At 41.7% G+C, this 22,742-nt stretch overlaps 1 protein-coding gene across 1 annotated transcript in view; it reads right to left on the bottom strand.

The window, feature by feature from the left end:
* Positions 1 to 16,992, bottom strand: part of SH3BGRL2 (SH3 domain binding glutamate rich protein like 2) — a 54,732-nt gene extending 37,740 nt beyond the window's left edge. Inside the window, exon 1 of the mRNA XM_045543929.1 lies at positions 16,594 to 16,992. Coding sequence (XP_045399885.1) covers positions 16,594 to 16,638 — 45 coding nt within the window. The 5' untranslated portion in view covers positions 16,639 to 16,992. The remainder of the gene's footprint in view (positions 1 to 16,593) is intronic.
* Between the last annotated feature and the right edge of the window lie 5,750 nt (positions 16,993 to 22,742).

Here is a 22,742-nt window from a genome sequence, read left to right as displayed (position 1 = left end):
AATTACATTCGATATAATATATAATTATAATATAATTAGTTTACATTTCTATACTAGGCATAAATTGATACACCTAAGAGAAAGTCTGGATGCTCTTAGCTGCATTCTGTGGACCTGCCTCTTGTCTCGGGTTGACCATGTCATCAGCTTTTTCCTCCCTCCTTGGGCTACTGAGCAATGCTAATGTGCCTTGTCTGCTGAAAATTCCAACTAACTTCAGTTGCACACTCAATGCTGCTTCCATCCTACAGAACTGCCACTGGGAGCTTTCACAGCCTTCTCAAATCTCTACAGGCACTTGCCCTTCCCTCAGATCACCATAATTCCTATGTTTCAGGGAAGATAATGTCCCACTTGAAGAGTGTCTCCAAATTTTGATTTCTTCATCTCAAATTTCTCTATTATCTTCAGCCATATAATTCTCCATTCCATCTTGAATCAAAAGAAAAATTAATTGAGAATTAGAGACAGAGAGAGAGAGAGAGAAAGAGTGTGTGTGTGTGTGTGTGTGTGTGTGTGTGTGTGTGTGGCAAGAGAGTGCATAAGAGCCAGCATAAAGAAAAAACAAAACCTCTTAAAAAGGTCAAGGAGGTTTATTCAACAGGTGTTTAGAGATCTTTAGATGTGCTAAATGGCAACTTGGGAACTAAAGGAACATAGGTGACAAACATAGGTGGCAAAACAAAGCCTCTGCTTTGATGCAGTGCACAGTTTAATGGGGCGGGGGAAGGAGGGACAGGGCATGACAACAAGTAACTACAATATTAAACTGGCATTAACACAGGCATGTGTATAGGGCCAGGGCAGCCAAAAGGCAGGTCCTCTACTGGGAAGATACATGGGAGGCCTGAAAGCTACAGTGATGTGTAACCAAAGAACAAAAGCACAGCATCAGAAACATAAAAAGAAGAAACACAAAAAGAACAGTTCCTAGGACAATGAGAAAAGAAAGTCTATAGGTATTAGAAGGTAGAAAGGAATCATGGAAGGCAAAAAAGGAGTTGCAATGTGGGGGACAGAGTTAGGAGCAAATGGCCTACTTTTTCCTGAACTGGAGATGGAAGTTTTCTGCAAAATTGAAAGCTTGCCTTTTCAAACACGGATTTATTATTATATTTTATTTTAAAACTATTTTTAGGTTAGAGATCTTCCTAAAATGCACCACATACACTCCTACATCATTAAGCAGAGTAAGCAGAGTACATCAAACCAAAATGTGTCAAATCTGATTTAATCTGTTCTGGACTAAGAATTTTCAAGATAACCCACTTTTGCACTTTAATGTGGTGCCTTGACGAGTCCGTTCACATGTAAGAGTCTGCTGTCTCACCCTGTACCAAACAGAGTCCAAAACTGTGCTTCTGGAATCCTTTAGTTCTACCTTCAGAAGGCAGCTGTCACTTCTCAGAGTTTCCCCTTGTGACTCCCTCACTTGGGATCAGAAGATTTCGCCTATTTCACTAAGAGTCCTCTTGGGTGAAGTGGTCCCGCAGGCCAGCACCCTGCCCTGCAGAATGCAGAATGAATAGCCAGTGGCCTCTCCGTAGCATTTCTGCTTCCTCCCAGGTCTCCAGCTTCATTCCACAGGGGGGTTCTAGAATTCTGATATGTAAATAGAATTAACACTCTAATAAAATTATCTTTAATAACATAGATACTTCACGCCACGTATTTAAGAAGCAGTAAAATAAATCATGTCCCTCACAGCCTTTATGCTTTCCAAACCAGACGTCTATCTTCACATTGCACTCCTGTTCCTCTTTGGCACGGTCATAAACTCTTGATTAGCTTTACGTTTCTGATGTGGATGCTAGAGAAACAGTATTTCTTCTGTATTCATTCAATAAAATACTATATAGCAAGTTCTCTAAAAGGAAATGGGGGGAGATAAAAAGATAAACACAATAGTCCCTGACTGTGAAGAACTTAACAGCTCAAAGAAATAGGGTGGACTGTATTGAGGCTGGAAGAGAGCAGTTCCACAGGCTGTACCAAGGAGGGGTGTGGAAGAAGAGTCCTCCCAGTGTGGAGGCTGAAAGAGGAAGGGACGGGAGAGGGGATGCTTCATGAGGAAGTGGCACTGGCATAGGCTTTGAAGAAATGAGGGGAACCTAACTGGTCACAATGCAGGATGAGCACAATCAAGGTGAAGAAAATAGCACAAGAAAAGGCACAGGAAGAGAAAAGAAAAAAGAGGCCTGGTGTGTGTGCACGCGCGTGTGTGTGTGTGTGTGTGTGTGTGTGTGTGTGTGTATATACATATATATATATACACACGTTTTCAGATGTATATATATATCTCAAAAAAATAGAATGAGAAAATGCTGCAAAAGTAGGTTGGGATGCATCACAGGGGGGCCAAAGTGCCAAGCCAAAAAGCCAGGCCTTGAAGCGGCAAGCTCTGAAGGACCAGTGAGGTTTTTCTAGGCTTTCTGAACCTAACACACAAGACTTTATCGTTAACAAGATGATGGGTTGTTCTTTTCTTTATTTTTCCATTAATGGAAAAGAAATTCAAAGGTGAATTATTAATCATCTTAACCCTGTTAATTATCTCTTAGAACCAAGCTCACTATTAAAACATGGTTGTGGGACTAAGTATAGAGCACACATTTGTCTTGCTCTCACACCACAGGAAATACTTACAAATGGAAAAACTTGGTCATCAAGTCTAAAACAAAGGGCAGCTCAAGGATGTACAAATCAAATTCATTTGTTTGACAAAAAAGAACAGGGAGGGCAACATCTCTTCCAATTCACAAGCTCATACAAAATATTGGGGGGGGGGTCTTTTAATTTTCTACTGGAGCCTTTTTAAGTGAAATTTTCTAGAATCAAAAACAGCCACCTTCCCAACTCAAAAGATGCTACTTTTCTCTCCAGCTCCGAATATGACTTTTCTTGTCCTTGTCCAAATAAACATACCTGCCTTCGTGACTTATCTACAGGATAAGTAAATTTAGGATTACATTCCACATGACCCTGTGTTGCCCTCTGGTTTTCTGTGTTCATCTTTTCTCCTCAGTCAGATAACGAGTTGTCTGGAGAGAAGGATCATGCCATATACGCATTCTACATCCTGAACATGGATGAACACTGGGCAATAGAAGGTACTCATAAATACATGGGAATTGATTAACTCAATTAATTTCCAAAATATATATCCCCTAAAGACTCAGTTCTGTGTTATTCATATGGGTCTGTGTGTAGAATAGAAGAAAAAATTTAAAACTCCGAGTTAGAAGAGATCTTTAAAAAATAATAATCTAAACCAATTCTTAAAACACAGTATCAACATTATCAATCATAAGGGAAATGAAAATCAAAACCACACTGAGATACCACTACATACCCATTAAAATGGCTATAATCAAAAAGACAGACAATAACAAATGTTGGCAAGGATGTAGAGAAATTGGAACCTTCATACATAGCTAGTGGGAATGTAAAATGGAATGGCCACTTTAGACAATAGTTTGGCAGTTCCTCAAAAACATAAAATGCAGAGTTACCACATGAAGCACCAATTCTACTCCTAGGTATATACCTAAGAGAAATGAAAACTTATGTTCACAGAATAACTTATACACAAATGCTCAGAGCAGCATTATTTGTAATAGCTAAAAACTGGAAACAACCGAAATACCCATCAACTGATGAATGGATAAATAAAATGTATTTTCATACAATAGAATATTATTCAACCATAAAAAGAAATGAAGTGCTGATCCATGCTACAACATGGATGAATCTTTAAAATACTATGCCAAGTGAAAGAAGACAGACATAAAAGGTCTAATATTATGAGATTCCACTTATATGAGATGTCCAGAATAGGCAAATCCACAGAGACAGAAAGCAAATTACTGGGCTGCCAGGGGCTAGAGGAAGGAGGGAATGGAGAGTGACTGCTAATAGACAGAATGGGGTTTCTTTTTGGGGGTGATAAAATGTTCTGGAATTAGGTACACACATAATGAACATCCTAGAAACCACTGGAACCATATAATTTTTAAAAGTGAATTTTATAGTATGTGATCTATACCTCAATTAGAAAACAATAATAACAAAATGATGAAAAACCTGAAGCCCAGAGAAGCTAAGTTTCTCATCCAGACACAAAGCTAGTTAAATGGCATCACCAGAACTAGAGGCCAAGTCTCCCAACTTCCCGTTCAGCAGTCGAGCTCCACAATACACTGCTCTAGACAATAGCATCAGGACAATAGATCATGAGCTTGAAAGCAGTGCAGACTTGAACTAGTCACTTAACAGCTCACACCTCATCAGAAAAAGATAAATTAAATGATCTCTTCACGTTTTTCCAGGTTTTTTTTTTATGATGTTTTTCCAGTTTTAAAGCAATCCGAGTCCTCTCCTGATGTGAGCATTTCCTCTCTGCTACTATAGATTAGAGCAGTGGTTCTCAACCAGGAACAATTTTGCCCCCCAGGGGACATTTGAGAATGTCTGGAGCCATTTTTGGTTGTCGCAACCAGGAGGCAGGGGGTGTTACTAGCACCCATTGGTTATAGACCAGGTGTGCTGCTCTATGTCTACAGTGCACAGGACAATCTCACACAACAAAGAGCTGTCCAACCCACAATGTCATCAGTGCCACTGATGAGAAACCCTGGCTTAGGGTATGACCAACTATTTCTAAGCTTTTCAAGGCAGGTCTGCCCTAGAGTTAATGACCTTAGAGTAGCAGTTTTGAGATTACAGAGTGACTAGGAGGCTAGCACCAAGCACACAGCAAATAGAGGGGGCACGTTTTACTCTGATAGTAGTCAGTCTCCACAAAGAGTCAAATATTCAAATGCTCACAGGAGTGGGTCAGTTAATAACATAAAGGAATGAAGCCAACAAACACCTACTAACCATTTAGGACTATTAATTCCTTCCTTTCACACACACACACACACACACACACACACACAAAAAAACTTTTGCTGGCTGCAATTCTTCATGAAACATATAACTCTCTCAATATAATCTTGTGGTTTCCCACTTTTGATAGACATAGATGCCAAGAAATACTTTCTATTATAAGAAAAAGAATAGCACAAGCTCAGCAACAGACAGCTCAGAGCTAGGAAAATGGTGGGAATGGTGAGGGCTGTGGAGACGCCAAGACCACATGCCCTGCTGAAGGGGCCCTCACTGCTCAGCTCTGGTGGACCCACGCCATGATGCTGTGATAAAGTAAGGCCCCAGGACCGCAAGATCATCAGATGTCTCAAGAGTGGGAAATCCAGGTTATGTTTGTGTGTAAGAAAGGTATCTCCTAATATCTAAAATCTTTGCTCAAAAATTTTTAAAGCACTGTGTTAACCCAAAGATGAGGAGGTTTCAGATCCTGCAACCAGATTGTGACTTCCGGCTGACACTAACCTTAATAAACATTGACAGTTTCAGGTCTTCCTAAGGCTATGTTCCATCTAACTCAGGACCTATTATCTGATTATTGAAGCAATTTTTCTCCTTATATAGATTTTTATTTATTATTTATTTTTTTTGGAGACAGCGTCTTGCTCTGTCAGCCGGGCCATGGTGTCATCATAGCTCACTACAACCTCAAACTCCTGGACTTAAGCGATCCTCCTACCTCAGCCTCCAGAGTGGCTAGGACTACAGGTGTATGCCACCATGCCCAGCTAAGTTTTCTATATTTTTGTAGAGACAGGGGTCTCACTGTTGCTCAGGCTGGTCTTGAACTCCTGAGCTCAAGCGATCTTCCCACCTCGGTCTCCCCAAGTACCAGGATTACAGGCATGAGCCACTGTGCACCAGGCCTTCCTTAACTAGATATTAATAGCTCATTTAAAGTTGAAAAATCACAAAAGACCAGAGTATTAAATTTAAATGACACTCAATAATAATAATGGCTGCCATTTCATTAAGTTTCAACAATTTTACAAGTGGAGATTCTGAGATTCAGAGATGTTAAAAGACTTGCTAAGCCACCTTGCCCATTAAGGTACAAGATCCATAGTTCGAACCTAAACTAGACTTTTTGTACCTAAAGTTCTGCATTCTTTACACTCATCACTTCACTTATAACACACAAATTTCTTCTACCTCTCAAGCCTATGAGGCTCTCAGCAAATTCCATGCGAAGAATCTGATCTTAGAGATGACTGACGATACACAAAACGCAGCTCCCTGACCACCCCTAAGGGCCTCCTGTCTTCCCTCTGGCCTTCCAGAGCCAGTTGACTGCATCTTTCCCTTTACACAGGAAGGATGTCTACACTCCCCCAGGCTCTCAACTTCCTTCCCTCAGACCACCAAACAGCCCCAACTCTGGCCTCCCACTGAACTCCCACCGTAGGCTGCAATATGCCAGTAAGCTCCTTCCACCCACAAGGACGCTTTTTTGCAGAGTAGAAAACAGGGACTAATCAGCCGACAGAGAACATTTCTCCCAGAAACCCAGGGTCCAAGACAGAAAGGATGAGGGCACACATCTCCTCCACCAACATCTGTCCCAGTGGATTTCAAAGGGCCCTAACATTTAATTATCTCTGCCCCAACCCCATCTCTGGGTGCCAGCCACCAGCCAGCCAACCCCTTTTCTCCCATGTTACCCTAGTTCCCTCCCATCCCAACCTGCTCCCGCCAGTTCAACACATCGTCAGTTCTACTCAACTTCATCACACACAGCAGGAGAATCACATCACACATTTAGTTTCAGCACATCCAACAAAACATTAAACAGTCCCTTCAGAGCACTGCCTTTTCTCATTTCCTTTAACCTCTGATGTCTTCGTCCGGGACACAGCCCATAGGAAGAGGATGGCACCGATCTGGCTGCCTGGACCTTTTGGGGTCTATGGCAAGGCAAGTTATGTAAAGTTTGGGTTTCTTACACTGAGACTGGGACGGAGGGAGGATATGAATGGCTACTACACAGAGTTGTGTTAAGGAATGACAAAAACAAATGCAAATCTCCACCACAGTACTTCCTGCGTATAGTGTGAATGGTACTCATTGCTATTATTATGAAATATCAGCTTTCCATTCCAAATCATACTCTTTTTAGCTGTTTTTTCAGTCTCTGCAGCACAGCCATTGCTTTCACATGCCCTCAGGACCCTATGACTACAACTGCCAGCTCAACAGCTGAGTGGAGGCCCTGGAATTGCTCTTTAGGAACCCTGAGCCATCCCTTTTCGTTAGCTTATGCTCATACCCTGTTATTCTGGCTGCTTTCTGCATTAGCACAACCCAGGTTCTCACTAGTCTCTGGTCAGGGGCTCTCCGGTAGGCAATGTGGGGTAATGAAAAAAGAACCAGATACAAAATCAGAAGAAAAGGGTTCAAATCTAGGTTCTACCATTGAGCTGAATAATCCTAGGCACGGTATTTAATCACCCTGTGCCTCAATACTCTAATCTGTAAAATAAGTATAATAAATCATAGTTTGTAGGGTGATTGTAAGGATGAAATAACCTACGGGAAAAATCCTACCTCACAGTTGGGCACAGGGAAACAGTCATTGTTTACCTGCCCTTTCAGTGCTCCAAGGCTCAGCACAGCAAGTCGGTAGGTGTCTTTCTCCCTCTCCTGTCTCCACCACATTTTTCCACAAAGCCCCCTGACCTCTTTTGCCATCATTCACCCACCCTTCTGCCAATCTGCAAGCACCCAATCTATATTTCACAAGCATCCAAAATTTACAGTGTTCAATTTCACAGTCAGGAAATTGGTAGTTCTGGGAAGTACCACTTATCTTCATTAAACAGAGAAATCCTGGACCTTCTTTGCCACCACCACCACCACCCACCACCACCACCAAATTTGCGGGGAGACACAAGGCAGGATGTTTGCAGAGGACATTGTCCATCAGTTCAACTTGGTGTCTCATATTCTTCTTCCCTGTTATTCACAGACTCAAAATATTCTACATTCAGTTACACAAATCTGAAAGACAAAGTCCAAATGCACAAAGTCTAAGACAGGGATGGCAAATATGTGGCATAAGCCCTGATTCTCCCTCCTCTGGTGCCACACCAGGCACCAACAATCAATCATACTGTTTTCTGCCAATTTCAGACAAAGCTCCAAAACCCCTTTCCCAGCTTTCCAGGCAGCCACTTTCCATCAGTCAGAACTGTCATTTGGAATGAAATCTACTTGCCAAGTCTTGGCAATCCTTAAATCAAGCTACAACTCTAAAAAATACTATGTACAGTTATCACTCAGTATCCATGGGGGATTGGTTCCAGGACCCCCCTCGGATACCAAAATCCTCAGATGCTTAAGTCCCTTAGATAAAAAATAGTTTCATATTTGCATATAATCATGTACATCCTCCCATATAATTTAAATCATCTCTAGATTACTCAATACCTAATATAAATGTTATGTAAATAGCTGTTATACTGTATTATCTAGGGGATGATGACAACCGAACTCATACAGACACAACTATCCACTTTTTCTTTTTGAATATTTTTGATCCATGGTTGGTTGAACCCAGAGATGTGGAACCCATGGATACAGAGGGCCAACTGCACTATGTATAGCAAAGAATAGTTAGCATTTGCATGGTAGTGAGCACTTTGTAAGCAGTGAATAAATATGGTCAGAATGACTCCACAACATGCTCTAGACCTATAAAATATCCAAAAATTACAGTAGAGCTCTAATTAAGGTAGTATATAATGACCTGCTCATATTACAATGTTCTTATTAAGTTGATGTATAAAACCTTTAACACTTAAATTTGCTAAAAACTCTCATAAAATTATACCAGCATGCATTCTCAGCTTAGTAAGTACCATATACTGTACATAATTTTTGGATGATTAAAGATCTCACATGGTTCAAGGTCATGGTTTTTTTTTTTTTACTGTTATTACTACTGCTGCTGAAGACAATGATGATATAATAGGAATAATAGGTAATACGGGCCGGGCGCGGTGGCTCACGCCTGTAATCCTAGCACTCTGGGAGGCCGAGGTAGGAGGATCACTCGAGGTCGGGGGTTCCGAGACCAGCCTGGGCAAGAGTGAGATACCATCTCTACTAAAAATAGAAAGAAATTAGCCGGACAACTAAAAATATACATAAAAAAAAAAAATTAGCCAGGCCTGGTGGCACATGCCTGTAGTCCCAAATACTCGGGGGGCTGAGGCAGGAGGATTGCTTGAGCCCAGGAGTTTCAGGTTGCTGTGAGCTAGGCTGATGCCACGGCACTCTAGCCTGGGCAACAGAGTGAGACTCTGTCTCAAAAAAAAAAAAAAAAAATTAAGTAATATGCACTGAGTACTATGTTCCTGGCACTCTGCTAAATGCCTAATGCAGAATCATTCATTCATTCATTCATTCAAGGCTCATGGCGATTCTATACATAAGGTACTATTCCTATCCCACTTTTACACATGATGAGGCTGAGGTTACTTGCCTAAGGTCATGTCCTTCATCGGTGGCAATAGCCCCCGCCTTACTCATAATGCTACACTGCCCTCCAATGACAGGTATCCCACAGAAGTAGGTGCATGGGTTGAATATAAACTGACTCCAGAATCAAATAAATCAGCATATACTCAACCCAAACATCTGTTTTGGCTAGTAAGCAGTCTATTTATCATAAAAGAACAGTATAATCCAAACTCCTGTCAACTGGGGCTCCAGGCTTATGGAGGTGGCCAATTTCCATTTAAAGGAACTGCAACCAATGAATATAGTTATTGAAGCAAAGAACCAGCAAGCTTCAATTCACACAGGAATGTCACGAATGAAGAAGACCACACTCCCACTCCTGTGCAACCCACAGAAGGAAAACAAACTAACTCAAAAGGTATGCTGGTTGTTGTTGCTTTGGGTTTTTTTGTTTTGCTTTGCTTTTAATACTAGATTGGTATGCAGCAATACCTGCTGACTTTAACCATATTTGCATTTACCAAATCCCACTAAACTAACCTGTCAAGCAAGTCACCTAATTGGGTGCCTCTTACTCTCAGCCCTCCACACTCAAAAAAGCCACTAGATCTCAGATGACAAAAAGCCATTTCCAGATTTGGGCCATGACCCAGTAGGAAATGGAAAACATATCCTGAAGTAGTTAGAACCCTCTGCCCTCAGTCACAGCCAACAACCCCTGTCTGCTCTGGGAGCCTGAAGCAAAGCTGGCGGAGGGCCACAAAGGTCCCACAGCAAAGCAGACACACCCTGCTATACGCCTCGCCCTGCTCTTCCACCTCTGGGGGCAGCTCCAGGAAACCCCTCTTAGGGCTCTGCCAAATGCTGAGCCAGCCCGGAGGAGTCCCATCCCTCAGGAATAAGCTGTCAACAGTAACAAAGGGAACTAGATCCAGGGGACCAACCAAATTGTTTCCAAATTGTCCCGGGGGCTGCAAAGGCCTAAAAGTAATTAAGTTTATAGGAGGTGGCACCCTTGCACATAAGTTTCTAGCACTTCGAAAGGTCAAGGCGGGAGGATCGCTTGAGGCTAGGAGTTCAAGACCAGCCTGGGCAACAGGGAGACCTCGTGTCTACAAAAAATAAAAAAGTAAAAGTAAATAAATAATTACTGTCTGTATACTACTTACAGTAGGAAAAAGTATATTTGCAATATTTGAATATCATTCCAGAATTAATACTTTATCTTGATGTTTACTTCTAATACTATCTAATTTTGAAATGTTAAATGTTTTTCTTTGAATAACTGGACCTGTGAGAATCTCAGAGATTCTCAATACATCAATACCAATCACTCTACCTGCAAAGACATAGTTCTTGATAATCTATTTTTATCTGTACCTATTTATTTGTTATTATATATCTATTTAATTTCTTCTATAATTATAAGTGGAATACATTTTATTTTTCAAATAAATTATTTTATCTTGGCTAAAAAAAAAAAATTTAGTTTCCTGAAATAGATTGAAATGCTTAAAGTGTCCAAAGCAAATGGATAAAAAGCTCCTAATTTCCTAAAAGAGTCCATGCCCTTGATTATATTTACAAGTTTAAATGTTATTGTAAAATAGAAAAATACATATCAAATTTAAGAAATATTAAAATATACTAGAAAAACTGAGGTCAGGTCTTCACTGAGATATTGATAAATCCCCCTTTCTAGCAAAAGACCTCATACATAGGCTACAATTCCACATAATCCAATATCTAGCTGCTGACTTTAAGAGTCAAGAAATTTGCCCATAGTCTTCCCAATTAAAAGAGAAAAATGTCAGAAATTAGCCTTTTTATTTCAACCTTCCTGTTGCATGCTATTGTGGGTTTAAATGTGTACCCACAAAGATGCTGAAGTCTTAAATCTCAGTACCTATGAATGGAGCCTTATTTGGAAATAAGATATTTGCATTAATAGATAATAAAGTTTAAGATAAAGTCATTAGAGTGGGCTCTACTTCAGTGTGACTGTGTCCTTAACGAAAAGGAAGATTTGGACACAGAGACACACATAGGAAGAATGCCATGTGAATGTGAAGGCAGATACCAGGGTGATTACATCTGCAAGCCAGGGAATGCCAAAGATGGCCAGCAAACCACCAGCCAAGCGAGAGACATGGAACAGATTCTCCCTCGCAGCCCTCAAAAGGAGCAACCTAGCCAACACCTTGATCGTAGACTTCTAGCTTCCAGAAAGTTGAGATACATTTCTATTAGGTAAGCCCTTGTTCTGGGATTTTGTTAACAGTAGCCCTAGGAAACTAATACACATGCCTACTTAGCCTGACCTTCCATTACAACCACATCCTGCCCTTGAGCCCCCAACTTATTCCTGCTTCTCCTGATCACTCTTATGCTCCCACCTCTTCCCTAACCTCGCTCCACACCCTCCTCTGCCAAAGTCCTTCAGCACTGTGTCTCCCCAAGATACCACCAGCATTTTGAATGGGGCAGTTCTCTGTGCCCTGATGTCCCACACTGCAGGATGTCAAGTATCCCTGATATTCTCATTCCCCCAGGGTGCAACAGAGACCACAAGGGAGAACTTCTGCTCTAGAAGCTCTGGAGCCACCTGTTCACCAGGGTTTGACTCTAGGTCCCACCACCTACTGAGTATGGTGATCTCAAGTCAGTTCACTTCAGCCTCTTCTTCTGCAAAATGTGAATAAATAACTACTTTGCATGTGACAGTGAGGATCTAAAGAGTTAAAGATCCTAAAGAGCCCAGGCATACCCTCACTAGCTCCTTGTGACATTAGAATAACTTAGAAATTAATACCCAGTCCATTCTACATGATCACATCCTGACTTTAACTGCCTTGGAATTCTTTTCTAAGGCTTTTTCACACCATGAAGCTTTACTGAACACATTCATGTAGGATGCAATAGCTTACCTGGTAATTGTTGTGTTTAAAATAATTATAAATCATGCAAAATAGTAGGTATACATTTTACAGTTGCAAAGAGCAAGACAACTCACAACTCTGAGTGTAGTTTCTATGTGTTCCCTACTCATCCTCTCTTGAAAATACTGTTATAGCCCCGAATAAAGCTCTGTTTTCCAACTTTGCTTTCAGTATCTTTATATCTTTTGCTCCCAGTGACATGGCTCTCCAATATCCATGTAATACTTCTGTCTAGCTCATTTCACCCTACCCCCAGGAAACATTCCCCCACGCCAGCACTGGTCCTTCATTCTCCTTGATTAAATGGTTTGCACAGCAAGTCTCTGAGGTGAGCAGAGACAGCAATGATTTGTGCCATGAGGGAAGAGCCTGTTCTCCCGGCCATCACATACACCTAGCACCTAACATCTCCTAATACAGAGCCTGGGTAGTAAGTTTCCAATGCTTGTTTGATGAATATGTGAATCAATCAATGCATGAATGAAAGCATTCAGGAATCTGGCTTCCTATTATAATAAATCTTAGCTCTGCACTGAGTGGATATAAAGGACCTCAGGGCAAGCCACTTAACCCCTATCCCCAAGTTTCCTTCTCTATAAAATTTAGTGGTTGGATTTCACCAGAAACCTCTTTAGGTTTCCCTCCAACTCTAACTGAGCCCAGGGACTTTAATGAGTAAAAGACTGTATTTGCTTTTTGAGAAACTTTATTCAAGGCAGGTAGGAAAGTAAAGGTTCTTCAGAAATCATATACCAAGGGTCTCCCACTGCCGGACAGCACCATGTTCTCTGAGGGACAAATTGCTCCAGGTAGCAGACAAGCTGCAGGAATTGAAAACATCTCTGAGATGTGGAGCCTATGGAGCTTGTCATGGGCTTCTTTCAGGGACTTAGGAGTGTACCCTGTCCCCTCCAGAGCTCACTCCTTCCCAGCTTGTGCAAGATGGGCTCATGAACTCTCTCCCCATCTCCAAATCTAACTCAACTCCTCTCCCTGCCATCTGCCTCAGGCTCCCACATGCATATTTTATGATTTCTGGCACATTTCCTCCTTATCTGACATCCTGCAATACATCCCGCAGCCTCCTATATTATTTCTGTCTCTGGTAAGAATGTTCCTGAAACAGGCATGTGTCCTCAGGCTGTACTTTATTACTGCCAGTTTTACCTTTCCTCTCTTATCTCCTCACCTGGTCTGTGAATTCCTTGAGGACGGAGACCACACCCTCTATCCTTTGGTTCCCCATAAGACCAAGGACAGAGCTGAGCAAGCAGCACAGACCCTTAGAAAATAATTGTTGAATGGATAAATGAATGAAATAATTGACTGACTTCAATGTTTTTAAATTCAAAAATCATATGAATATATTTACTGAACAAAGTTACCAAGACCACCCCTTTCAGGTATACATCCAAAATAAATTAAATTCTAAAATGACTTTTCTATGAATATACTATTTTCTTAGAACTGAAATAAAATGTTCCTACACTATAACATGAATGACAGCAACACTGTCAGTTGCATAAGAAATCTGATTTTCAGGTATTCATTGTATAACAGTGTGGTATCACTTTTGTTTCCTGATAAAAGCAAGCTTCACCTGTAGTTTGGTAGAATTAATACGGGAATCACCCCTTGATGCTAGTTATTTCAGTTGCTGAAGCTGAGAGCTTAGGGGAATCAGAATAAGAAAGCTTGATTTTCTCCAAATAGACTTTGTTTAAATCTATTGTGATTGAAACAGAGCATCTTTTTTGAATTCCATGGAACTTACTTAGCTAAGTCTAATTCTAGTCACATTTCCTCCTTGTGGTTTAATAAACTTCAGCTAAAACCAGACTGACTTGGGAATGAAATTATTTGTTCTCTCGTGCACTATCTGGTCATGGTTGGGTACGAAATAAAACACTGCCTACAGTCAACCCAACAATGCTGGAGGAAAAACATTATGGCTGTGGCATCAAAGCTTAATGTAGCTTAATGCTAAGCCCCATTAGCTTCCTCAGCCCAAGAATTGACCTAAACATTTTCATTAATTTTTAGAAATCATTATTCTTGCATATGAACATAAGCTTAACATCAACAAAAGTATCAATATTACAGAAAAACTGTGTACTGACATAGGAGATATCACAATTGGAAGGAGTCAGTGAATAACTGTGTTCTGATATATGATGTAATTGGGAAAATTCAATGAACAAGAATTTTCTAAGACCTGAAAAGACTGGGTCTTAAAACGGCAGACCATTAAAATAGATAATTAGTGTTTATGGACTGTAAGTGTGTGATAACTGAGTATGTCTTCCAGCTCAAATGAAACTTCGTCAGAACACATGCTTCCAGGTAGGGCATTGAAGGGACCTAAGCCATCACAGTAAAATGCCCAAGGAGAAGAATAAATTCACTCTGAGAGACTAAATAGGTATATCATCCAAGTAAAAGAAGCTGTTATGAGGATTCATCCACATTTACTAAACTGATGAATTCAAAACATTTGTAAAACTACAGTGCAATTCTGAGTTCTCAAAATCCTTCATTTACAGAAAAGAAACTCAGGCAGAAAAAGAGCACCTTACAGTGCCAGTCAGGACCGACATGAAAACTCTCTTAATTTTAGCTGCATGTGCAAAACACACAACAACAAATCTTAAAATTAAAAAGCCACATAGCAGGCAGACAATAAATGTTTGTTAATGGAACTAAGGAAACAGAAATGTGGGGTTCCAGAACTATCTTGATATACCACCTACTGACAGGAATAGCCAAGTCATTACTCCGACTTTGTCTTTGACTTGCCAAACATGGCCTTGGCTTAATACTGTAAAGCATCCCTCGTGCAATCAATAAAATGCTATTGGAACAATTATTGGAGCATGCCAGTTGGTGATGAAACCCAGCGATTTGTAGCATTCTTAGTAAGGAGAGAGCATTTGAATAAATCTATCCATAAAACAATACTGGTTTCCAAACACATGAAGTGCAGCTTCAATGGGGAAATCTATAAAAGGCAGGGATGACTAAGCAACCCAAATAACTAGAAACACCAGAAATTGTCAGAAGTCTGAGGACCAGAACATGCCTGTACATAAAGATAAGTTGGAGTTTCCCATCTATTGCTCCTAGCATTAAATGCGGGGGCAGGGGTCTTTGTATTATAGTGTCGGTTTCTTTTGAAATAAAAAGCTTTAGTGGTTTAAAAGGATTTTCAGGCAATATTTTATTCCATTCTCCACCCCACCCACTTAAGAAACCAATTTTGGGACAATCTGTTTAAACTACTGGGCAGGCAATTGGCCAATCCAAACTTTAAGCAATCTACAGTACACTTTTTGATGTATTTGATTATATATCTCACCAAGGAGACTCTTAAATCTATACTTTAACTCTTAGCTAAGAAAACCAAGCTTCAACAATCATGTAAAACACATGCGCTACATGTCTTACTGAATGGGATGTCAAATACACTACTGAATTTTTCCATAAAGTCTGACATCTCTGGCTATTTAACTTCTCTTCTTCTTTAAAACAAAAAAAACTTCCTAAAAAATTTCAAGAACATTCACCAAACAGAACAGCTAAAAATAAAGAGACTACAATGTATAGCTCCCCAAGATGAAATATACCACAGCATTACAGGTAGAAAGAAAATGCGAATACACACATATTTACATAAAGACGTAAAAATATTTATGGCCCCCTAGCAAGAAAAGCGACAAAAAACTAGCAACCCTGGCACAACAGGGTTGTTGTTCTCTTTGCGCAGGTATAAAACTAAAGAGATGTACTTGGTGGCGGGGAAGGGAGGGTGGAGAGCAATTCCCTGAAACTTGTTTCATTGAGGAACTAGTTTAGCAAACCAAAGCAGCCGAAAAAGCTCCCGAACAAAAACATAACCAGGCTGAAGGTCCCAAATCAGGAAGAACTAAACTAAAGGAGGGGGACCCCCGAAGCTCTTATGCCACCCGCTCGCCGATCTCCTCAGCCACACAACAGGGGCTGGGGGCTTCCCTCGGACTCCATTTCCCGCCGCGCCGTCTGGCTCCCAGGCCGCACAGGGTGGGCGTGCGAGCGAGCCCGGGGTCCCACACCCACCTTTCCTCCCCACCCTTTCCATTGTTGTCCCGGTGTGGTGGATCACCTGCCGGGCGCGGGCTCCCGCGGCGGACGCGCTGCGCGCCCAGCCGCACAGGGGCGAGCGCCGGGCGCCTCCCGCAGGACCCGCGCCCCGCGCCCCCCACCCGCGCCCGGCCCCCGCCGCGCTCACCGCCACGAAGCCCGAGGAAGAGGCGATGAATACGCGGATGCCCATCCTCTCGCTGCGCCCGGAACGGACCCTCTGCCCCCAGGCTCCGGGCTGGCGCGGACGCAAAGGTGAACCCGGCTTAGAGCTGCAGCTGCCGCGCACGGCGCCGCCGTCGGGGAGCTCCGCGGGGAGTGGCTCCCTCCCGCCGGGTCCGCAGATGAAAGCTCAGCGCCGCCGGCCGCAGGCTGAAGGGGAGGGAGGGGGAGGCGGGGGGGAGCCGGCTGCGGGGCGTGATGGGAGTTGTAGTTTCCGTCTCTCCCTAAGGTGGCGGGGGGACTGGGCGCCCTCCAGCCCCCTCCCAGAAGCGCTTTGATCTGGGAGGCGCGCAGGTGGCGGGAGGGGGGCCGGAGGCTGGGGACAAGCTGGGAGTTGGGGCGGCGAGGATTCCGGCGTGCCGAGCAAAAAGGCAAACTGGGCAAAAGGGCTTAGTTCAAAGTCCAAGCTGGGGTTGTGTATTGCGGTTTGCTGGTTTGGAGCATCCCCACCCAGAATTGCCAACAGACACGATGGATGGATTGTGCCGCGGCGACTCATTTCAGGGCTGCAGCGCGCAGGGCGAGCCCAGCGACCTGAGTCTGGCTGGGTGGGCGGGCCGGGTTCTCAGCAGGTGGCGGGGCGTGGGTGGGGCTCCCCTCTGCATTTCCAGCGGCTCTGGAGATTTCAGAAAGGTGATTCTTTGGGGTAAATGAGAGGTTTTCTTTTTTCGGTGGATGCTGAAAATTAGAAATCCAGATGAGAGCACACTCGATATTTTATTTTTCTGAGCAAAATTGTAATTGTAGTAGAAAAAATAAATACCAAACGAAATGAGATGCTGCTATCAACGTTGGAAATCAGGACCCCACCCGCCCCCCTACACAATGGCTTCGCCTGTGTGCACCTAATATTTACAGTTCTGCCAAATCTGTGCCTTTTTCAGAACTGCTGCACATTCCAGCGCAGTATCCCAGGAGGATGCCATTAAGTAAAAAGCTTTTATGTAGTTGCTAATACACTAGGAATAGTTCTTTAGCAAGTATTTTCTGTTTGACAAAAGCTCAAGCTTCTCACAATTCGTGGAAATGAACCAGTTTTCCCTGCAGTACTGTATTTACTTTTTTACTTTCAGCAGGGGAGTTTAGCAGAGATCTGGGAACAATGTTAATTAATAGTTCTAAAAAAGAAAGAAATTAGATGATAAGGTCTCTGGCTCTTTGATAAATTGCTTGCACAAATAATCTCCTTGGAGTATGTTTTAGAGCAATTGTGAATATTTCAAGTTTATAACCTTTCCTATAGCTTATCTTAAACAGGTCATTTCTGTAGTAGGAATCTTTTTTTAATTTAGTACGATAACAGAACATACAATTCTGGTGGGACTTTATTTCTTCCTAGTGTTTAAGAATTTTAAATATAAATTTTGCTGCAGTTAATATCTCTCTGCAAATGTAATTTTGCTACCATAAATGTGGAATAAAATAATTTTCTTAAAAGTAGATACCATATTTCCTGTATAAGTGCAAGCCTTTATTAAAGTCAACATTTTCTTCAGTTTAGAATTATTCAGCTATGAAAATATAGTTAAACTCAACAAATTGGAACTCAGAGGTTACTCTGTGAAAGGTACCAGAGTGGATGAAAAGTTGAGTAAGTCATTTCCTCCTTCAGCAGAGCGCCTATTGTCTGTGAAAGAAAAAGACAGGTACAAAAATAGCAACAGAACAAGACACAGTGTGCCAATGGAGTGTTGTGGGGATAGAAAGGAAAAAGAAGGAAAAGGTGGCTTTTTATAGAAGGGACTTTAAAGATGAGTAGAATTTCTTCTGGCAGATAGGGAGGATGCAGAGTGAGAATATTCAGAGTGTGTGAGGAAAATAACAGAGTTGGTTTTGCTTCAGAGAGTGATATGAGGGAACCCAATAGAGGACAATGCTAAAAAAAAGTAGGTTTGAATGAATGCAACAAAGTTGCACTGGGTTGCCCAGCTTCTTGCAATTTTCTGGGATCTGTCCCTCTGCTCTCATCTTAAAGATTCTAAGGGTCCCCAAAGCCCTGTTCATACAGCAAGACGTAGCCCCCCGTCCACAGCTGATTGGTCTAGGGATGAGCAAGGCAAGGCAACATCCCCACCATAAGGATTTGGAATTGGGGCTGGGAAAGCAAGAGAGCTTGAATTTGTACCTCAGAAGCTCAGACCTTTCAGAAGGCACATTCCAACGTGAGAACCAGAGAAGCTGAAGAAGCGATTAATAGTTAAGTTGGAAGAGAACAACAGAGATGTAATAGAGTTGGAGAGTAACAGCTAAATTTCAGAAAGAGTCCTGACAATGTTTTAATCTAGGGGTCCTCAAATTATGACCTGTGCATCAAACCTGGCTGGCCGGTTGTTTTATAAATAAAGTTTTATTGGGACATATTACATTTTGTATTGTCTATGGAGTGACAAAGCATAATACGTTTACATCTTGCCCTTTACAGAAAAAGTTTGTCAGTCGCTGTCTGTGGTTCAACCTGTTCCTATATCCCCGTTCTGGAGGGCTGTGTAGTATCCCTGTATCTATAAATTTCTCATCTTGCTTAAGCCACTTCAAATGGGGTTTGTTTTGTGCAACCTAAAGTGCACTGAGAAGTTTTACTTCATAAGTATTCTGAGAAACAAAGACATAATCAGAACTATACTTCAAGCAGATGTTAGCTCTATTTCTGTCCACCCTAGATGAAAAGTTTCATCTCCAGAGCTTGTATGCAGGCCAAAGTGTGTTAACACTCCAGGAACCAAGCAAGGCCAGTATGGAATTGAGACCCAGAGCTAGTAAACAAAGTGGAAGAGTGACCAAGAGCAGAAAGCAATCTGGGCTATAAGGTAGAGATCCAAGATCAACACCAGGTTATCAGACCACAAAGAAGATTAGATGCAGATCTGACAAGTAAAGTCTAAGGATAGAGCTGGCAGCTGAAACTTCAAGACAGGACTCAGAAAACTGAGCAGGTCATTAGGCTTGAGGGAAGTTGCCCCTGTGTTGCCTAGGACTCGATCCTCTTTACATGTCATGAGAGACCATCTGGCCATAGTGCTTTAAAGCAGGGGTTCTCTGGCCGGGCGTGTTGGGTCATGCCTGTGATCCTAGCACTCTGGGAGGCTGAGGCAGGAGGATCGCTTGAGGTCAGGACTTTGAGGTTGCTGTGGGCTAGGCTGACTCCATAGCACCCTATCTGGGGCAACAGAGTGAGACTCTGTCTCAAAAAAAAAAAAGTGGGGGTTCTTAAACTTTTTTCATTGTAGGGAGGGGTGCCAAGGACCCTTTAGAAGTCTGGTGAAGTCTATGGGCCCTTTCTCAAAAAAATAAAGTTTCTAAATGTAGAAAATAAAAAATTACAGGATTACAAAGGAAACTATATTGCAAAACAGGGATCAAAATATTAAATATTTGATATGGTAATATACATGCTTCTTTATTAATGCATTACATATCAAGATCTAGTGGGAGGTCAAATAGCCACCATGATTTTGAAGTAGTAATGAGAAAAAATAAAATTTTGACATATTTACAACAACTGGAAAATATGAAAATACCTGCGGTTTCTATTAGTAACAAGGTCACCAGTGTTGCTGTTATTACAGTGGTTTGTTCCCTATATTCATAATTGAAGGAACTGGTAAATTTTAGTTAGAGTTTAATGAAAATATAAAGATGAGATTTCTTTTCTCATTCAAATTCATGAATTCTATACATGAATTCTATCCACGGATCCCTTTAGGCTAGGAGTGAGGGGAGGTCCAAGCACCCCAGGTTAAGAAATTATGATGTCTAACTATGTCCAAATCTGTAGAAGCCTATGATTTTGCCTAAGAAGAAAGTATGGAAAGAGACATGAGAGTCTACATTTAAGAATTGGAAGAGCAAGGAATTAAAGAGTGGAGGAACAATTAGAATAGTATAAAACTGAAAGAGCATAGTATCACAGAACCCAAAAGAAGAGTTTTAAGTTTCAAAAAGTAGAGAATAGCTAAGAATGTTAGCCTAGAAGTTATGAAAGATTATAATGAAAATGGAGGCTCTGAGTTTGTCAGTTAGGCAGCTTGAGTTCACATTCCAGCTCTACCTCTTAATATCTTGGGAAAATTTCATCATCTTTCTAAGACTCAATTTTCTTTTCTATAAAATGGGTATAAATGGTTGCTCTCACTCAAGATTGCAATGAGGGTTATTATGCTTAGGGTGTTATCTAAGTTATGCCTGTCAACCCATAGCCCTTCAAAAGGAAACTTTTAGTCCACTTGGTCACAGATGTTTGGACCACATCTGTGTACTTCCCCCAGCATGACCTGTTGCATTATAAAAGTGATTTATGACATATATGATCAAGTTTGAAAATACATGCTGGTCAATCAAATTCTTTTTTCAGGAATTTATAGTTGGATATTTTATTTATTTATTTATTAATATTTATTTTAGAGTCAGAGTCTTACTTTGTCACCCAAGCTGGAGGTAGTGGCACAATCATAGCTCAATGCAGCTTCAAACTTGTGGGGGCAAGCCATCCTCCCACCCCAGACTCCTGAGTAGCTGGGACTACAGGCACACACCACAGTACCTGGTTTATGGTTGGGAAATTTAAAGGCTAAGGCAGTTGGCAGTAAAGGAGGATGCTGTTGGTCTGGTGTGGGGTTGGGATGAGACTCTTTGATCAAGTTGAGGCAATGAAGGGATTGAAATGATGACTAAGAAGAGGAAGCCAGTCTGCCAGTGGCAAGAGGAGCATGGAGTCACTATATAGTGAGAAGCAGAGACACTAATAAGGAAGCTGGCTTCTAGTCTCAGTTGTTATGAATCCAAGTCTGCCACAGTTCCTGCACTGGAATTGCTGTTTCATAAAGCACCTTTAAATGAGCCTCTTTTCCTAGCAACTGTAACATCCTGTGCAGAATACCCATGTAAAGCATGGGGAGTAAATCGTGCTCCTTGGGCAGTCAAGCAGGTGCCAGAATGAGGAAGGTGAGGAAGGTCCCTCCTTAAATTCACTTTGTGCGAGAGGTGAGCCCTGTGAGGACTGGAGCAAGCTGGATAGCACGTCTCGTTCAGATTTTTGTCTGAAAAATTCTGATTTTTCAATGTTAGCTTAATTTTTAAAAACTGAGCCCACTAAACCAAAACTATCTGCAAGTATAGCCCTATGGTTCTCCAGGTTTCTCTCTCCAGCGTTAAGGCACTGAGCCTAGGGTTTGGCTCCCAATAAATCCACAAGAAGCACTAGCAGTTATTATGGTGATGGCTTCTTATCATTGCTGACCTTTGTGAGAGCACTTCCAGTAGTGAGGAGGAGGCAGAAGCCAAATTGCAGCGGCTCGAGAACTGATAGCCAATGAGGTGTAGAGGCAACAGCACAGCCTCAGTCTCTCCTATTTGAAAAGTGAGGGGTAATGGTAGGAGAGGAGAGCAAAGGCAGAAGCTATAAGGGGACTCAGGAAACATAAATATTTTTTATTAAGGTTTATCTACAGATTAAATACAGGGTTCTTTTAAACAGTTTGAAGTCTCAACTGTCCAGATTTTATTTTTAGAATGGAATGGAATCTGATTGATAATTCATTTCCCTTAGAGCTGCCCTGTTCTTAATAGCTCTTAAACCAATACTGTCTAGCTCCCTAAGGATTTAACTTTCTAAGGGACTGCACAGTCACCACATCATGCCTGTCACAATCCCTGTCCTGTCCCAAGGGGTTACTTTTCCAAAAGCAGAGTCAGCACCTTTGGCTGTTAATGGGTGATAGATTCGTGGCAGAGGAAATTATGAGACAAAGGGCAGAGGTCGGCCAGAGAGGTTAAGGAATGGGCCTTGGAACCAGACCTGGATCACAGCTGTGTGACCTTAGGCGGCTTGCTTAACTTGCCAATACCTCACCTCCCTCACTTTCCTCATTTTTGGGGGGCTTAATGGAAATGATATGTGTAAAGTGCTTTTTTATGCAATTCCTGGTTAGGACTCAATAAGTTAGGACTCAATAGATATTATTAGCTATTATTGATTGTGCAGAATAAATCAAGGAATGGTCTGCATTTGCATAAAGCATATAAATCCTATAAATATTTGTTTCATGTCTGTGCTTTTAACTTTCTAAATACCAAGGA

Source organism: Lemur catta, chromosome 2, assembly GCF_020740605.2.
Source record: "Lemur catta isolate mLemCat1 chromosome 2, mLemCat1.pri, whole genome shotgun sequence".
In the NCBI taxonomy this organism is placed as follows: Eukaryota; Metazoa; Chordata; class Mammalia; order Primates; family Lemuridae; genus Lemur; species Lemur catta.
The sequence above is the reverse complement of the archived record's forward strand: the minus strand, read 5'-3'. Positions and strand labels throughout refer to the sequence as shown.